Source organism: Ranitomeya imitator, chromosome 4 (genome assembly GCF_032444005.1).
Source record: "Ranitomeya imitator isolate aRanImi1 chromosome 4, aRanImi1.pri, whole genome shotgun sequence".
Taxonomy (NCBI): domain Eukaryota; kingdom Metazoa; phylum Chordata; class Amphibia; order Anura; family Dendrobatidae; genus Ranitomeya; species Ranitomeya imitator.
This window is the reverse complement of record NC_091285.1, coordinates 433,769,639-433,785,133: the sequence shown is the minus strand read 5'-3', so window position 1 is coordinate 433,785,133 and position 15,495 is coordinate 433,769,639. Positions and strand designations below refer to the sequence as shown.

At 42.4% G+C, this 15,495-nt stretch overlaps 1 protein-coding gene across 1 annotated transcript in view; it reads right to left on the bottom strand.

Moving 5' to 3' along the window:
• CIB2 (calcium and integrin binding family member 2) overlaps window positions 1–10,223 on the bottom strand; it is a 28,265-nt gene extending 18,042 nt beyond the window's left edge. Inside the window, exon 1 of the mRNA XM_069765567.1 lies at window positions 9,887–10,223. Coding sequence (XP_069621668.1) covers window positions 9,887–9,937 — 51 coding nt within the window. The 5' untranslated portion in view covers window positions 9,938–10,223. The remainder of the gene's footprint in view (window positions 1–9,886) is intronic.
• Between the last annotated feature and the right edge of the window lie 5,272 nt (window positions 10,224–15,495).

The following is a 15,495-nucleotide window of genomic DNA, read 5'->3' as shown; positions in this document are numbered from 1 at the left end:
GGTCTGGAAAGATGAGCCACATGTCTGTTTATGCAAGGAGCAGCGGGCGTCTTTTAGCGCATAGTGGAGATGGGATTTCTTGAAATGCAGTAACATCTGGACGCTGCGGGTTTGACACTGTGGCTATACGCAGTATCAAACCCGCAGCGTTTACTGACCGTGGGAACATACCCTATGGGTATGTTTCCATAGTCCGTAATGGCAGCGCTTTGGACACAGCTCCGACCAAAGCGCTGTCGGCTTTTGTACGTGCGCTGATTCAGCATGTGTTCATTGAACACATGTGGAATCACCGCATCCTATACTTAAGGTACCTTCACACTGAGCGACGCTGCAGCGATCCAGACAACGATCCGGATCGCTGCAGCGTCGCTGTTTGGTCGCTGGAGAGCTGTCACACAGACAGCTCTCCAGCGACCAACGATGCCGGTAACCAGGGTAAACATCGGGTTACTAAGCGCAGGGCCGCACTTAGTAACCCGATGTTTACCCTGGTTACCAGCGTAAAAGTAAAAAAACAAAAAAAACACTTCATACTTACCTTCCGCTGTCTGTCCCTCGGTGCTCTGCTTCTCTGCCCTGTGTAAGCACAGCGGCCGGAAAGCAGAGCGGTGACGTCACCGCTCTGCTTTCCGGCCGCTGGGCTTACACAGGGCAGAGAAGCAGAGCGCCGAGGGACAGACAGCGGAAGGTAAGTATGAAGTGTTTGTTTGTTTTTTTAACTTTTACGCTGGTAACCAGGGTAAACATCGGGTTACTAAGCGCGGCCCTGCGCTTAGTAACCCGATGTTTACCCTGGTTACCAGTAAAGACATCGCTGAATCGGCATCACACACGCCGATTCAGCGATGTCTACAGGAGGTCCAGCGATGAAAGAAAGTGCTGGCCTTCTAGCTCCGACCAACGACATCACAGCAGGATCCTGATCGCTGCTGTGTGTCAAACTGAACGATATCGCTAGCCAGGACGCTGCAACGTCACGGATCGCTAGCGATATCGTTCAGTGTGAAGGTACCTTTAGACTGTGTAATTTATCTTGCGGAGACTAAGCGTCTCTGCAAGATAAATAGATATGCTGCTATTTATAAAGACGCGCCGCATGTCCGGTTACGTAGGTCTGCCACCTGCGTCTTTGAACGCATAGTGGAGATGGGATTTCATAAAATCCTTTCCACTATGCTGTAACATCTTGATGCTGCGGCTGTACGCAGTGTCCAATCCGCAGCGTTTCCTGACCGGGAAACATACCTTTAGAGAACGGAGGAGAGAAGTAGGTCTTGTCTGGAATAGGGGATTATGTGTGGGAAGATATCAGGAGGTTAGTTTTGAGATGTGTGGAGCAAACAGATTATGAAAAGTTTTGTAAGTCATTGCTAATAGTTTAAACTAAATTTACTGAAGAATTGACAGCCAATGAAGGGATTTGCAGGGAGGATGCGTATAGGGGAACTGTCGGTAAGCTAGATCGTGTGGGAGAACCTAGTCATCCTAAGCAAGGTACTGTATATACGGTAATTACCGATAATAGAAACATAGGAGGGAAAAGAATCTCTGTTCAAAGCAAAGTTGTAAAGCACATAAGTGTACAAGCATGTACCTCCATGTTAAATCCCAGTACAAATATACACTACCCAAGCTTACCCATATAATAGGTGAATGGTTCTCCCAGTTCCACCAGTGGCCCCCTGACGCACGTTTCGCAGTCAGCTTTTTCAAAGAAAAATGGGAGAACCATTCGCCTATTACATGGGTAAGCTTGGGTATTGTATATTTGTACTGGGATTTAACATGGAGGTACATGCTTGTACACTTATGTGCTTTACAACTCTGCTTTGAACAGAGATTCTTTTCCGTCCTATGTTTCTATTATCGGCATTTACCGCATATACCTTGCTTAGGATGACTAGGTTCTCCCACACCATCTAGCGTACCGACAGTTTTCTCCTCCACATTTCTCCTGTTTTATATGTGTTATTACAATGTTTTGATCGCTAAATTATTGTCATTGGCTTTACTACAATAATAAAATAATATTGCTTTTAGATATTATGAGTTTTGGGATTTTTGTACTCCGTTCTCTTGTCTTGTGTGTATTTTGGAGTTTTCCTGTAGGTCCTATTGATGTGGACAATAGTAGTGGGGGAGCGATACTTCTCTGCTCCCAGCCATTAACTCATTTTATGCCTTATGGTTCAGGTATGTATAGGGGAACAGGTAGATTAATCAAGCAATGGGGAGAAGAATGGACCTGAGAAATGCAAGAGTGTTAGTTTGGAGGCAACAGAGAAGGACATTCCAGTAGTCAAGGTGGTGGCATACACTAACATTTTAGTAGATTCAGGGTTGAGGAGAGGACAAATTCTGTAAATATTACTGAGTTGGAGGCAGTAAAGCATCTACTATATAATTGTCTAAGGGCCACTTCTGTCTGTCTGTCTGTCTTTCTGTCTGTCACAGATATTTATTGGTCGCGACCTCTGTCTGTCAAGGAAATCCAAGTCGCTGATTGGTATCGCCAGCTGCCTGTCATGGCTGCCGCGACCAATCAGCGACGGCCACAGTCCGATTAGTCCCTCCCTACTCCCCCTGCAGTCAGTGTCCAGCGCCCGCTCCATACTCCCCGCAGTCACCGCTCACACAGGGTTAATGCCAGTGGTAACGGACCGCGTTATGCCGCGGGTAATTCACTCCGTTACCGCCGCTATTAACCCTGTGTGACCAAGTTTTTACTATTGATGCTGTGTATGCAGCATCAATAGTAAAAAGATCTAATGTTACAAATAACAATAAAAAAAAAACACGTTATTCTCACCCTCCGACGTGGCGTCCTGTCCTCGGCAGTGCAAGCGGCAGGTTCCAGTGCAAAGAATGCTATGAGAGAAGGACCTTCCATGACGTCACGGTCATGTGACCGCGACGTCATCACAGGTCCTGCGCTCATACCAACCCTGGGACCGGAAGCTGCAGTGCACCCAGTCCTCATCTCTCTCTCCAGCCTGCAGCTATGGCATTTCCAGGAGGAGGCTACTATCCGGCCCTGGGGGTGAGTGCTGCGCCGCGGCCTCTGTGCACTCACTGACTGCGTGTGGTTAGTGATGAGCAGGAGGGGGGCTAGGTATAATCGCATGCGGTACCCTGTGTAGTCTGCACAGGGCGCTCACAGGGTGGTGTGCAGGGATGCACAGGGTGTGGTCCCTCACTTGGTCCCTGGAGGAGAAGTCACTTTTAAGGCAGTTCCCACATTTTGCAAATTGGACCATAGTCCTGTATAGGAGGTAATAATGCAAAAAAGGAAGTTCGAGGAGCCACGTAATACTACGTAGCTGGGCAATATAGTAAGTGACTGGGCAATATAGTACGTGGCTGGGCAGTATAATACGTGGCTGGGCAATATACTACGTGGGCTGTGCAATATACTACGTGGGCTGTGCAATATACTACGTGGGCTGTGCAATATACTACGTGGACATGCATATTTTAGAATACCCGATGCGTTAGAATCGGGCCACCATCTAGTAAAGTTATAAAAGTTTAAATGTGTGGTTTGAAGGACGGTACATCATTGCATGATTACAGATTACTTTACATATATTACTGGAATACATACCTCCATAAATCAACAAGCATTACAAAACCTGCTAATCATACATATGTATAACCATCCCTTTCTCTCTCTCTCCATATATATATGTAAAGCTGGCCTTTCTTATACCATTCTCCCTCATTTGCTATCATGCTGAGGATATCTGTTTGGCTGCCTAGATTCTAAACTCTCAGCCTGATTGGATTATTGGTCGCTATTGTCTTGGTGGAGACGGCTGTATGGACCTTTCTTTTGAAATGTGGAGGTAAAGTCACAGGGCCTGGACACTCATGTTTAGACATTTATCAAATACAAACAGTAACAATTACATTAAAAATAATAATGGTATTTTAGCTAAGGGTACCGTCACACAGTGAAATTTTGATCGCTACGACGGCACGATCCGTGACGCTCCAGCGTCGTAACAGTATCGCTCCAGCGTCGTAGACTGCTGTCACACTTTGCAATGTACGACGCTGGAGCGATAATTTCATGACGTATGTGCGATGTAGAAGCCGTTGGTTACTATGCGCACATCGTATACGATATATGTTACACCATGCGATCATGCCGCCACAGCGGGACACTAGACGACGAAAGAAAGTTTCAAACGATCTGCTACGACGTACGATTCTCAGCGGGGTCCCTGATCGCAGGAGCGTGTCAGACATTGCGATATCGCTCGAACGTCACGGATATATCGCTCGAACGTCACGAATCGTGCCGTCGTAGCGATCAAAATTTCACTGTGTGACGGTACCCTAACACCATCAAAAGAGCCATAAACTGGTCCCACCAGCCAGGGGTGTTAGAGATTGGCTGGCCTTTTGTTTAGTATGGAAATCTAACTTCTCAGGTATTCTTGTTCCTTCCTGCTCTCATCTACACATGCAAAAAGGACTTGGTAGGTGTCATACTGTAAATAACTTCATTGTTATGTGAAGGACATAAGAACAAGCTGATTATGATACATATCACTAAATACCCTCTACTTCTGGATCAATGCAAAGCGCAGTGTCTTCACGCACAAGCTGCTTAATTTTTCCTTGCCGATTTGAAGCATTCAAGCTCTCATTCAAATCTGTGGTATGTCAATTCATTCAGCGTTTATGCATGCAACGTTTTTGCCAGTTCAAATGAATGGTAAAAATGCATTAAAAATGTGCGTATTTTACACAGCATTATACCTGCCAACATAGAAAAATCTGCTGTGAAGACCCATTGTGTGCACGTGCCCTATAATCTGCAGTGGATTATAGATTTACTGTAACGTTTCAATCAACAGCATGGCCTACAGTATGTGTTGTGGAAATAATGCACATTGCCAGCTCAGGCTTTAATTAATTGCAATACAGTGACCGAAATATTAAAATCGTGTTGCAGTTTTTGTGCAGCGCTGTAGGCCGATTTAACAGGTTATTCAGAAATGATTTCTTCTAATGGATTTCAGTTGCAGAAATGTCTGCAACAAATTTGCTTGTGTTGAATTTATGTGATGGTTTTACTGGTGAAATCTTTTTATGCCGTGAAATCTAAAGAGTGAAATGTGCAACAAGTAGCACGTAGTTTTTGCATCAGATTCACTGCCACCAATTCCATGGCAGGAAAACGCTTAATGTGTGAAGAAAATATCAAGCAGAAATGCATTCAGCCAAGAACCATGGCCAGTTTTGATCATTAATGGACACATAGTGCAAAATTATCACCAGTTTTAGGGTTCATGAAGATGTCCGTGGATCTCAGACCGCACGGCACAGACTGACTGCGGCAGCTTAGGTTGAGAGAGCCATAGTCAGTATATGCATTTTGATCTGAGAATCTGATCAAGATTGGACATGTCTATGTGATTTTGTGTGGACCACTCCATTTGCAAAAATACACACACACACACACGTGAACAGCTCCGTAGAATATAATATCTTCTTGTACCACAGATAGAGCTCGTACAAGAAAATCTGGGGTCTTTATGAGCCCCTGAGATGCTCTTTACCCATTATTTGTTTGTAATTTTTGTTTTCAAAATTAAAATTGAGTGGCAAATTAGCGCTCAGTTTGAAAACCTTCTCCATTTCATGGTGGCATGGGTTCAAATCCATGTGACATCTTCAACCTGAAAAAATAACCTTAGGCCAGTTTCACGTAAGAATAACACGAGATCATTTATTATGCCTCAGGTCTAATGACCCAGACTGTCAGCTGCATATATCCTTGACTACATCCGTAATATAAACTTGAAAATCTGACTGTATTATGTTGAGGCCAAAATAGCCTAGGATTTTTTTTCATATTTCTTTTGTTATTTTTTTTCCATTAAATTTTGCAGTTTGGGAAAAAATGTTCTAGTGTGGCCACAATTAGGAAGTTCTTAGCATAATACTGTTTAGATTGTAAGTTCTCATGGACAGAGCTCTTTCTCCTTTTGCCTAATAGTTTGTAGATTTGTTTAAGGTTTTGCCATTTTACTTGTTTGTTATGTTTCCAAGTGTAAATTGATGCTAAATATGTTGAAACTTCACTTAGATCTGAAACAATATTATGATATTAAAGGCATTGTCTGGAAACATGATAAGTGTTTTGCCAATTAGCAAAGTGTGGTTCAAATTCCGCGCCAATTCGCAGGTGGACTGCGACTGTCACTGATTTGTTCGCGGCCGGGCGTGACCAATCAGTGAAGCCAGGGCCGGCTCCAGGTTTTTGAAGGCCCCGGGCAAAAGAGTCTCAGTGGGCCCCCCTCTTTAACACATACCACGATTCATGATGCACAGATACAGCAGAGAAATATAGCACAGCAAAGTAGCGTATAATACAGCTCACGTAGTATATAACACAGCCCACGTAGTATATAACACAGCCCACGTAGTATATAACACAGCCCACGTAGTATATTGCCCAGCCACATAGTATATAGCACAGCCCACATAGTATATAGCACAGAGATGTATATAACACAGCCCATGCAGTATCTAACACAGCCCACATAGTATATAGCAATGTGAGCACCATATCCCTGTTAAAAAAAGAATTAAAATAAAAAATAGTTATATACTCACCTTCAGTTGGCCCCCGGATCCAGCCCAGGCCTTTCCCGCTCCTCACGATGGTCCGGTCCATGCATTGCGGTCTCGCGAGATGATGACGTAGCGGTCTCGCTAGACCGCTACGTCATCATCTCGCGAGACCGCAATGCACTCTTGGGACCGGAGCGTGGCAAGGAGCATTGGTAAATGCCTGGGCTGGATCCGGGGGCCGACGGAAGGTGAGTATATAACTATTTTTTATTTGAATTCTTTTTTTAACAGGGATATGGTGCTCACATTGCTATATACTATGTGGGCTGTGTTAGATACTGCATGGGCTGTGTTATATACATCTCTGTGCTATATACTATGTGGGCTGTGCTATATACTACGTGGCTGGGCAATATACTACGTGGCTGTGCTATATACTACGTGGGCTGTGTTATATACTACGTGGGCTGTATTATACGCTACTTGGCTGTGCTATATTTCTCTGATGTATCTGTGCATCATGAATCGTGGTAAGTGTATGAAGCTATTAGTTCAGGAGACCTGAGGTCAGGCAGTAAAATGGACTAATCTATAGGAGGCTGTAAGTTCAGGTCAAGAGACCCAAGGTTAATAGTTGGGGGATAGTGACTATAACATGGGACTGATTTCCCTGAGGCTGTTGGTTCTGGTCAGGACATTCACAAAATTTACGTCTGCAACAAAGTGCAAAACATGTTCATGTGAGTCACACACACTACTAAGTCATAGTGGTCCAATAAGATGAACAGTCTCTAATCCACTTCTCAGCAGAGAAAACAAATTTAGACCATTAGCATGACCACTACACTCAATTAGTGGCCACAGCGGTCACATGCCACATACTTCACCGATGTTCAGTGCTGAACACTGATGCCAGTTGTGGGAACATACCACTAAGGGCACTGGTTGCATTGGTCACATGTTGGCCGCTAGTAACCGGAGAACAGTAGATCCCCCAGAGGTTCAGCTCTGGTCTAGGAGGGGGAGAAAAAGGAGAGTAATATTTCTTTTTGTTTTACATCATTTACGTTTTTAGTTATTGCTTTCTAAATTGTATAATCCCTTAAAGTGAACACTATCATTTTAACTACTCACTTTATTGCTTTGGACCCTACTGTGCCTCAAAAGTAATTGGCTTCCTATAAAAAATTTGTCCTGTTCTGTATGCATTCTGGGCTGTTTATGTGATATAGATAGAGAGAGAGGAAAATTATATCTTGAGCCAATGATAGAGATGATATACTAGTGCGTTCTGTACACAGCACCGGACAAAATATGTTGGTGTTACAAATTGCAACAAATTAATGTCTTAAAATTAATAATAGTAAAATAATATTGCATCACATAAAACACTAAATATAAATGTGCTTCCTAGAACCTAAACAAGGCCACTTTCAGATGGGTGTAATACTAATGAAAGTGGCCTGACAGTCATTTGCTTCAGTGCAGGCTTAAATTGTGTCATTACTACAATATACACTACTGCGCTATGTGTATTATTTAACTTCCATTACTCGCAGTCACAGGGTTAATGACTGTAGGGGGATGGGGATGTTCTGGAGGATATGTTATCATTGTCTAGAGTTCCAGGTTTGTTCTCTAGAGCCTCTGGGATGAATAATTCAGGCCTGTGCTAAGGATAAGATGGCACTCTGTATATATATGGCAAAGCATTGATGGATCTCTAAACATATTATATCCTCTTATCTGTACTCGGCATCCCCTCTCTCCTCAAAGAACGCTATGGTTCAATGACCACCTCAGAATCACACTGTAATAGTGTCTTCCTGTGAGTCAAGATTCCAGACAATTAAAAGCAATAAAATCTATAAAAATATGGTTTTATGATAGATTCCCCAACATATCAGACAACCGAATGGAAAACATAAATGAAACAATATAAAAGAGTGTAAAATGACGGAGAGTAACGAGCAGTTAGGATGCAGTTCTCTCCTGAAATGCCCTCTGGAGGCCATGAATTGTGGCCCTCACAGAATATACTCCCCTCATTCCCACATCTTCAGAAAAGAAAAGAGGTGGTCCGCTCCAAATCATGGTCAGCCCTAATGCTGGGATCTTGAGCGCACTCATGGATATTAGGCTGAACCTGGTCACAGATAGCCATTCTCTACCTGTGACAAACACTTTCTGAAATATGTTGATAGTAATAAAAATGATATTAATAAAGAGGCAGATTATGTGCAAATTTTCTTTTTCTTCTATCATAATAATGTTCTTTTTAAAATACAGCTGATATGGCCTCAAAAGCTTCGCGTCCCTAGGAAAAAAGAGGGAGGCTGGAAGCCAGGCTTTGGAGAACGTCTGTCAACTCTGAAAAATTGGTGGAACCTTTAGTAGACAATACAACGGAACAAGGGACAAGAGAAGCTGAAGATGCCCTAGGACATTGCGATGTTCTACACCATTTCCTGGTATCCACAATTTAGCACAGCCAACTCTCCACCCAACTATCACTCAAACTTTCCAAACTGATGCCCCAACTCCAGTCCCCAGCTCTCATATATATCTGTCATGCATTCTCTATTTTTCTGCGGCTATCAACCAAAACCACAATGATGATCTGCACTCACCACAGGCCTTGCTACAATCTCACTGGACAATGTCTCTCAATGTTCTGATGTTCTCCTGCCATCCCCTCAGTACAGCATTTATGTCAAGGCCATTTAATGACCATTCTATGTGAGTCACACAACAGTAACATATCATTTCCTGTCTCAGCTGTGCTTGCGCATCACAACAACTTAATGGAGTTTGGATACAGTTCACATTCAAGATTAATGCCATCACACTATTTACAATAAATATATATTACAAGAGGTAAAATAATATATAGAATAAATAGAACACATCCTTACATTTGTGAGTATCATCATACACCATAAATGTCTATGCTACAAATATATATAGAATATGGAATAGTAGATTATATATATATATATATACATATATATATATATATATACATATATATATATATATATATATATATATATATATATATATATATATATATATATATATATATATATATATATATATATATATATATATATATATATGATTGGAATCAACTCTGTGGCCATACATATTTTTACATGATTGACCAAGAATGCCAGGTAGCAGGAATAAATACATTATATATATATATATATATATATATATATATATATATATATATATATATATAGGTATTCCTGGTATCATACAACATACAGATGGCTGTGCTGGACCTTACCTGGTAGGCATCTAGCTGTTCATCAGTAAATATAGTTTGCTTATTTCCCATGATAGATGAGGGCTCCTCGGTCTCCTGAAACTCATCACACAGGGAGGAGAAGGATGACTACCTGGTGCAGGCATTGGCATTTATACTGGGGCAATTAGGGGCATTGGCTTCATAACAAAGCTTCTTTGAAGCAGCAAGACAAAAAGGATGGCCTTAGGAAACATCCACTGGCTGTTGTTGAAGGGTTAATGTGGCTTTCATTGAATGCTCAGCAGCTTCTTGCTTCCAGATCGCCTGTGCATGTTTTATGTGCTTCTCTGTGCATCAATAAGGACAAGACACTCCCTCTAAATTAACACATCTCAGCAAGTCTGCAGGCAGCCACTAGGGGGCGCTAAGAAAGCAGATTGTATCTGCAGGATATCATCAGTCTGCTCAAATGCTGAAAGGGTAAAAATGTCATTGGCAACATTACTGTATAAATACATATATATAGTGTATCATGTTAGGGGCATAGTATATTTAATAGTATGCATTTAATGTCACAATAAACACAGCAAGGAATTAAAAAAAAGAGCTAATACATTACATTTCTGCTTGGTTAAAGAGGTGGTCTGGTTAAAACAGGATAGGTGATAACTTGTTAACGCTGTGATCCGCACTGATTAGCAGAAAAGGGCACTTTTAGCCCACTCAGAATATGCAGACCCGACCTGCCATCCATTCATTGCCAGTGGGGCACTGCCCTTGACTTTTTCCTGCAGGCCCATAAGGAATGAATAAAGCAGCCATTGTGCACCTCACTTGCAGCATCATCTTGTAATAAGGATAAAAGTGCCCCTACAAATGCAGATGGGTGAGACCCCCACTGATCAGCAGCTGGTCCCCTACCCTGTGGCTAGGTGATAACTTATTTTGCACAAACAAACCCTTTCAGCAACACAACACGAGTGACTCCAGTTTATCAGGTTTCTTGACTCCAACATTAATCATGTTACAGGGAGGGCTCATTATATGTATACAGAGGTATTTTACATATGCGCAATTTAAGTAAATCTCTCCATGGAAGACATAAAGGGAAAAGAGGGTGATTGTATTATAATGATTAAATGGGTTCAACTATGTTATTTAATATTATTATTGGTTTTTAGAGCACCATTGATTCCATGGTGCTGTACACGAGGAGGGGTTACATGCAAAATACAAACAGAAATTACGATGAACAAACTAATAGTGACATTTATACATATTAGTCCAAAATATATAAAGAACACATCCAAAGCAATGACATATACCAAGAAGAAAAGACCTATCCAAAAAATTAAACAGGCCACAGAATGTTCAGTTCAAACCAATAATTTATTATAAATAGCTGAGATAAAAACTCATTGCATAATATATACATTTTTCATAATATACATTTTTTATGATGATATACAGAATGCCTCCAATCCAAAAACTAGTTCCATGTGAAGTGCAACAGACCACAATAACCAATTATAGTATGTAATGAAATAAGTCTGAAATAGCTTATTCCTCAATTTATTGTGGGCCTAATTAGTGGGTACCATGGCGACTAATTTACCTAAACAGGACCAAATGGACCATGCTCAAAATGCCAATATATATACATATATCCCTAGTATCTCCAACAGCCTGTAAGGCTTATATACTAATATATACCACTTAGTCTATTGCAAAATATGGTCTAGCTGTATAATCAGGTGCCACTGTGCATATACATATAGCTGTTACGCCAAGGCAGCCTACACGGCTCATATATCTAAATGTATGTCTATTTGCTACAACAGTCTATAAGACTTGTATGCCAATATATACCAGTTTGTCTGTTACAACAATGGTCTAACTATATACTCAATATACCAACATGCACATATGCACCGCTACCGAGCCAAAGCTGCCTACACGGCTTTTTAATTTTAATACATTTACAATACAGAGAAACCATAAAGTGCTACAGTAAACTGCCTATTGGCATCCAAGTTGTTAGTATTAACCAGACAGTCAAAGACAAACCGCAGCTGCAGGGATTCTGGAAATATTTTTGAGTTGGAGGTGGCAGGAGGTGGTAAGGGCTTGGATGTGTGGTTTGAAGGACAGGGCAGAGTCGAGGGTTACTCCGAGGCAGCGGACTTCAGGTACAGGGGAAAGCGTGATATAATTTATTGTGATAGATAGTTCAGGTAGGGAAGATGTGTGAGATGGAGACTGCAGGTTGCACCTTGAGGATTCACTGGTGCCGGGAGCAGTGTGTGCGTGACTGCAAGAATGTGATACATGCGGTCACAAGCCGACTAGACATGCATTGCCTCGCGTAATGTAAGTGCAACGAGTGAGGCCGGACACATCTAGTCGAAATGTGGCCTAAAATTGCAAGTCACAGACATACGGCATCGGGGAATCCTCACAGAGCATGCGATGTGTGGATTCATAAGTCTGCAGTCATATAGAGTGACTGCAGACTTGTACCCTAAAGGTACCGTCACACTCAGCGACGATGCAGCGATATAGACAACGAGCCGATCGCTGGAGCGTCGCTGTTTAGGTCGCTGTAGAGACGTCAAACACGGCAACTCCAGAACGATGCAGGAGCGATCCAGTGACGTAATGGCGACTCACTTATCGTTCTCGCTGGTTGTTAGCTCCATGTAAAACATTGCTGGCATCGTTGCTTTTGATGTCAAACATGACGATACACGCCAACCTGACGACGAAATAAAGTTCTGGACTTCTAGCTCCGACCAGCGATGTCACGGCGGGATCCAGATCGCTGCTGCGTGTCAAACACAACGAGATTGCTATCCAGGACGCTGCAACGTCACGGATCATTGTCGTTCTCGTTGCAAAGTTGCTGAGTGTGACGGTACCTTAAAGGTACCGTCACATTAAGCGACGCTGCAGCGATACCGACAACGATCCGGATCGCTGCAGCGTCGCTGTTTGGTCGCTGGAGAGCTGTCACACAGACAGCTCTCCAGCGACCAACGATGCCGGTAACCAGGGTAAACATCGGGTTACTAAGCGCAGGGCCGCGCTTAGTAACCCGATGTTTACCCTGGTTACCAGCGTAAAAGTAAAAAAAACAACCACTACATACTTACCTACCGCTGTCTGTCCCCGGCGCTCTGCTTCTCTGCTCTGGCTGTGAGCACAGCGGCCGGAAAGCACAGCGGTGACGTCACCGCTCTGCTTTCCGGCTGCCCGGCGCTCACAGCCAGAGCAGAGAAGCAGAGCGCCGAGGACAGACAGAGGTAGGTAAGTATGTAGTGGTTGTTTTTTTAACTTTAACCATGGTAACCAGGGTAAACATCGGGTTACTAAGCGTGGCCCTGCACTTAGTAACCCGATGTTTACCCTGGTTACCAGCGAAGACATCGCTGAATCGGCGTCACACACGCCGATTCAGCGATGTCAGCGGGAGAGCCAGCGACGAAATAAAGTTCTGGACTTTCTGCCCTGACCAGCGACATCACAGCAGGGGCCTGATCGCTGCTGCCTGTCACACTGGACGATATCGCTAGCCAGGACGCTGCAACGTCACAGATCGCTAGCGATATCGTCCAGTGTGACGGTACCTTAAGGCTAGATAACCTCTTAATATAGTCAAGTAGGTTATGGGTGGTAGGGAGATGAGCTATAGTCTAGTCAACACTATGCGATGCCTATGGGTCTATCATTCTTCTCTTCCAACAGAAAGGAAACAAACATCTTATTCATGCAGTTTAACATTGTTAAGTCCTTCTCAGTCCCTGGCTTACTAGAGGTAGGGATCCTGAGTAAATGACACGCAAACAAGGTATTGTGTGATCATGTACAGGGGAAGCCCAGGAGCACATCTCTCTCTCTGGGCTTTGCCCTCCCTTTATATAGAAAAGAATTATTCTTTTACAGACATGCGCACAAGCGCTCATATTTCACTATCTCTTACATAAACAATCTATACCAGTCTTTATCAGTAGAAAGTTACATCATCTGGAAGGTGAATGAAAGGCTGCTATTGAAAGAAGGAATGCACACATGATTACTTCCATAAAAGGAAATGTCAAGTCAGCAGAAATGTATCTTGTTGTAAGCGAGATTTCTCAGGAAGAAGACAAGATGGATTCCTTTAGTTCAGTCTGATCTCCACAATTCCCCCCTTTGACATTTTCTTTTATTTATTTTATTACCACAGGGCCAAAGACAAAGCCTTTATTTGGTATTACACATGTACATGCTTGTATTCAATAAGAGAATCAAATCTAGTATTAATTCTTCCGTTTAACTCTCGCAACCTTTTCTTTGTTTTGCAATAAGTACAGATATTACAAAGGGATAGCAAAATAAGCGCAATAATCAGTATTAGCAAAGGATAACATAAGAGAAGAAGGAAAAAAAAACTTTATACTCTTGCATCTATTACACAAAGTTTATCTGTGCATACTGAGATACTCTTGAGCACAATCTGGAATAGTACGTATATGACTACAATAATCATAACTATATGTATTATGCTCTGCATAATCCCAGCAACCCACCCACCGATTCCTCTGAACCAGTTGGCTGGGTTAAGAAAAGAAAAGGTATCTGACCACCAGCTATCCTTATTTTGGTCATTGTCTTTGTCATACTGATCCCTGAGTCGTTGTACGTCTTTTAATTTAAATGTCATACTCATAGTACTATTCGGGTCTATATAATGACAGCAGGTGGGTCCGATGATTTGACACATACCCCCTTGTGAGGCAGTTAGGTAATCCAATACCAGGGTATGTTGGTTAGTGACTATTATAAGCTGATTCTGTACAGCTATACTAGTGTTTAGTATATCCAATATATCCCAGATCTGATCATCTAGATAATCCGTGGCTCTAACTAATTTATCCCACATCTGTGTTAACATAGGATAAATAAAAATGGTACTAGCAATTTTGTTAGGAATTCCCATTTGTACTATATGTGGCCTCCCCGAGGGACGTGGTGAGTTATCTGCAGCTCTTTTATACAGTGTGTGCTTGGGCACGGCTTGCATATTCACTTGTTTATTTGAAATTATGAATGTAGCCGGGGTTAGGCGTCCTAATGTACAAGTACCCTTTATACCTACGGGAAGCCATTTATATGCTCCTTCTCCGCATATCCAAAATGTACCTTCAGGCAGATCCCATAGAGCTGAGTGCTGCAATACCAATCTGTGAGCCAAGTCCACAAATCTAGATACATTCTGAAGCATACACCAAGAGGGTTTTTGTCCCAAGGGGCTACAGTACCCGGCTGCGGGATTCCCACATACAGGCATTCCTTTGATATACTCATCGGATTTATTACAAACCAGGTTCCCCAGCTTACTTGTACAACTGTTTGCATCACCTTGGGGGAACAATTTAGAATGTTTCCATTTTCTATTATGTATGTATCTTTCCAATACTACAGGTTTGAAAGCATCAGAGGGGGGGACGGTTGTACTGAAACTAAGCTGTAGATTTTCTGTGGGGACCTGTCCTAAATTAGTTAATTCAGTCTTATTTCTAGGTACCCATTTTCCTCCCCTAAATGCTAAATATTGTAGATGTGTGTTACTCCCTGAGAGATTACCCTGCCACCAAGGAAATTCTACC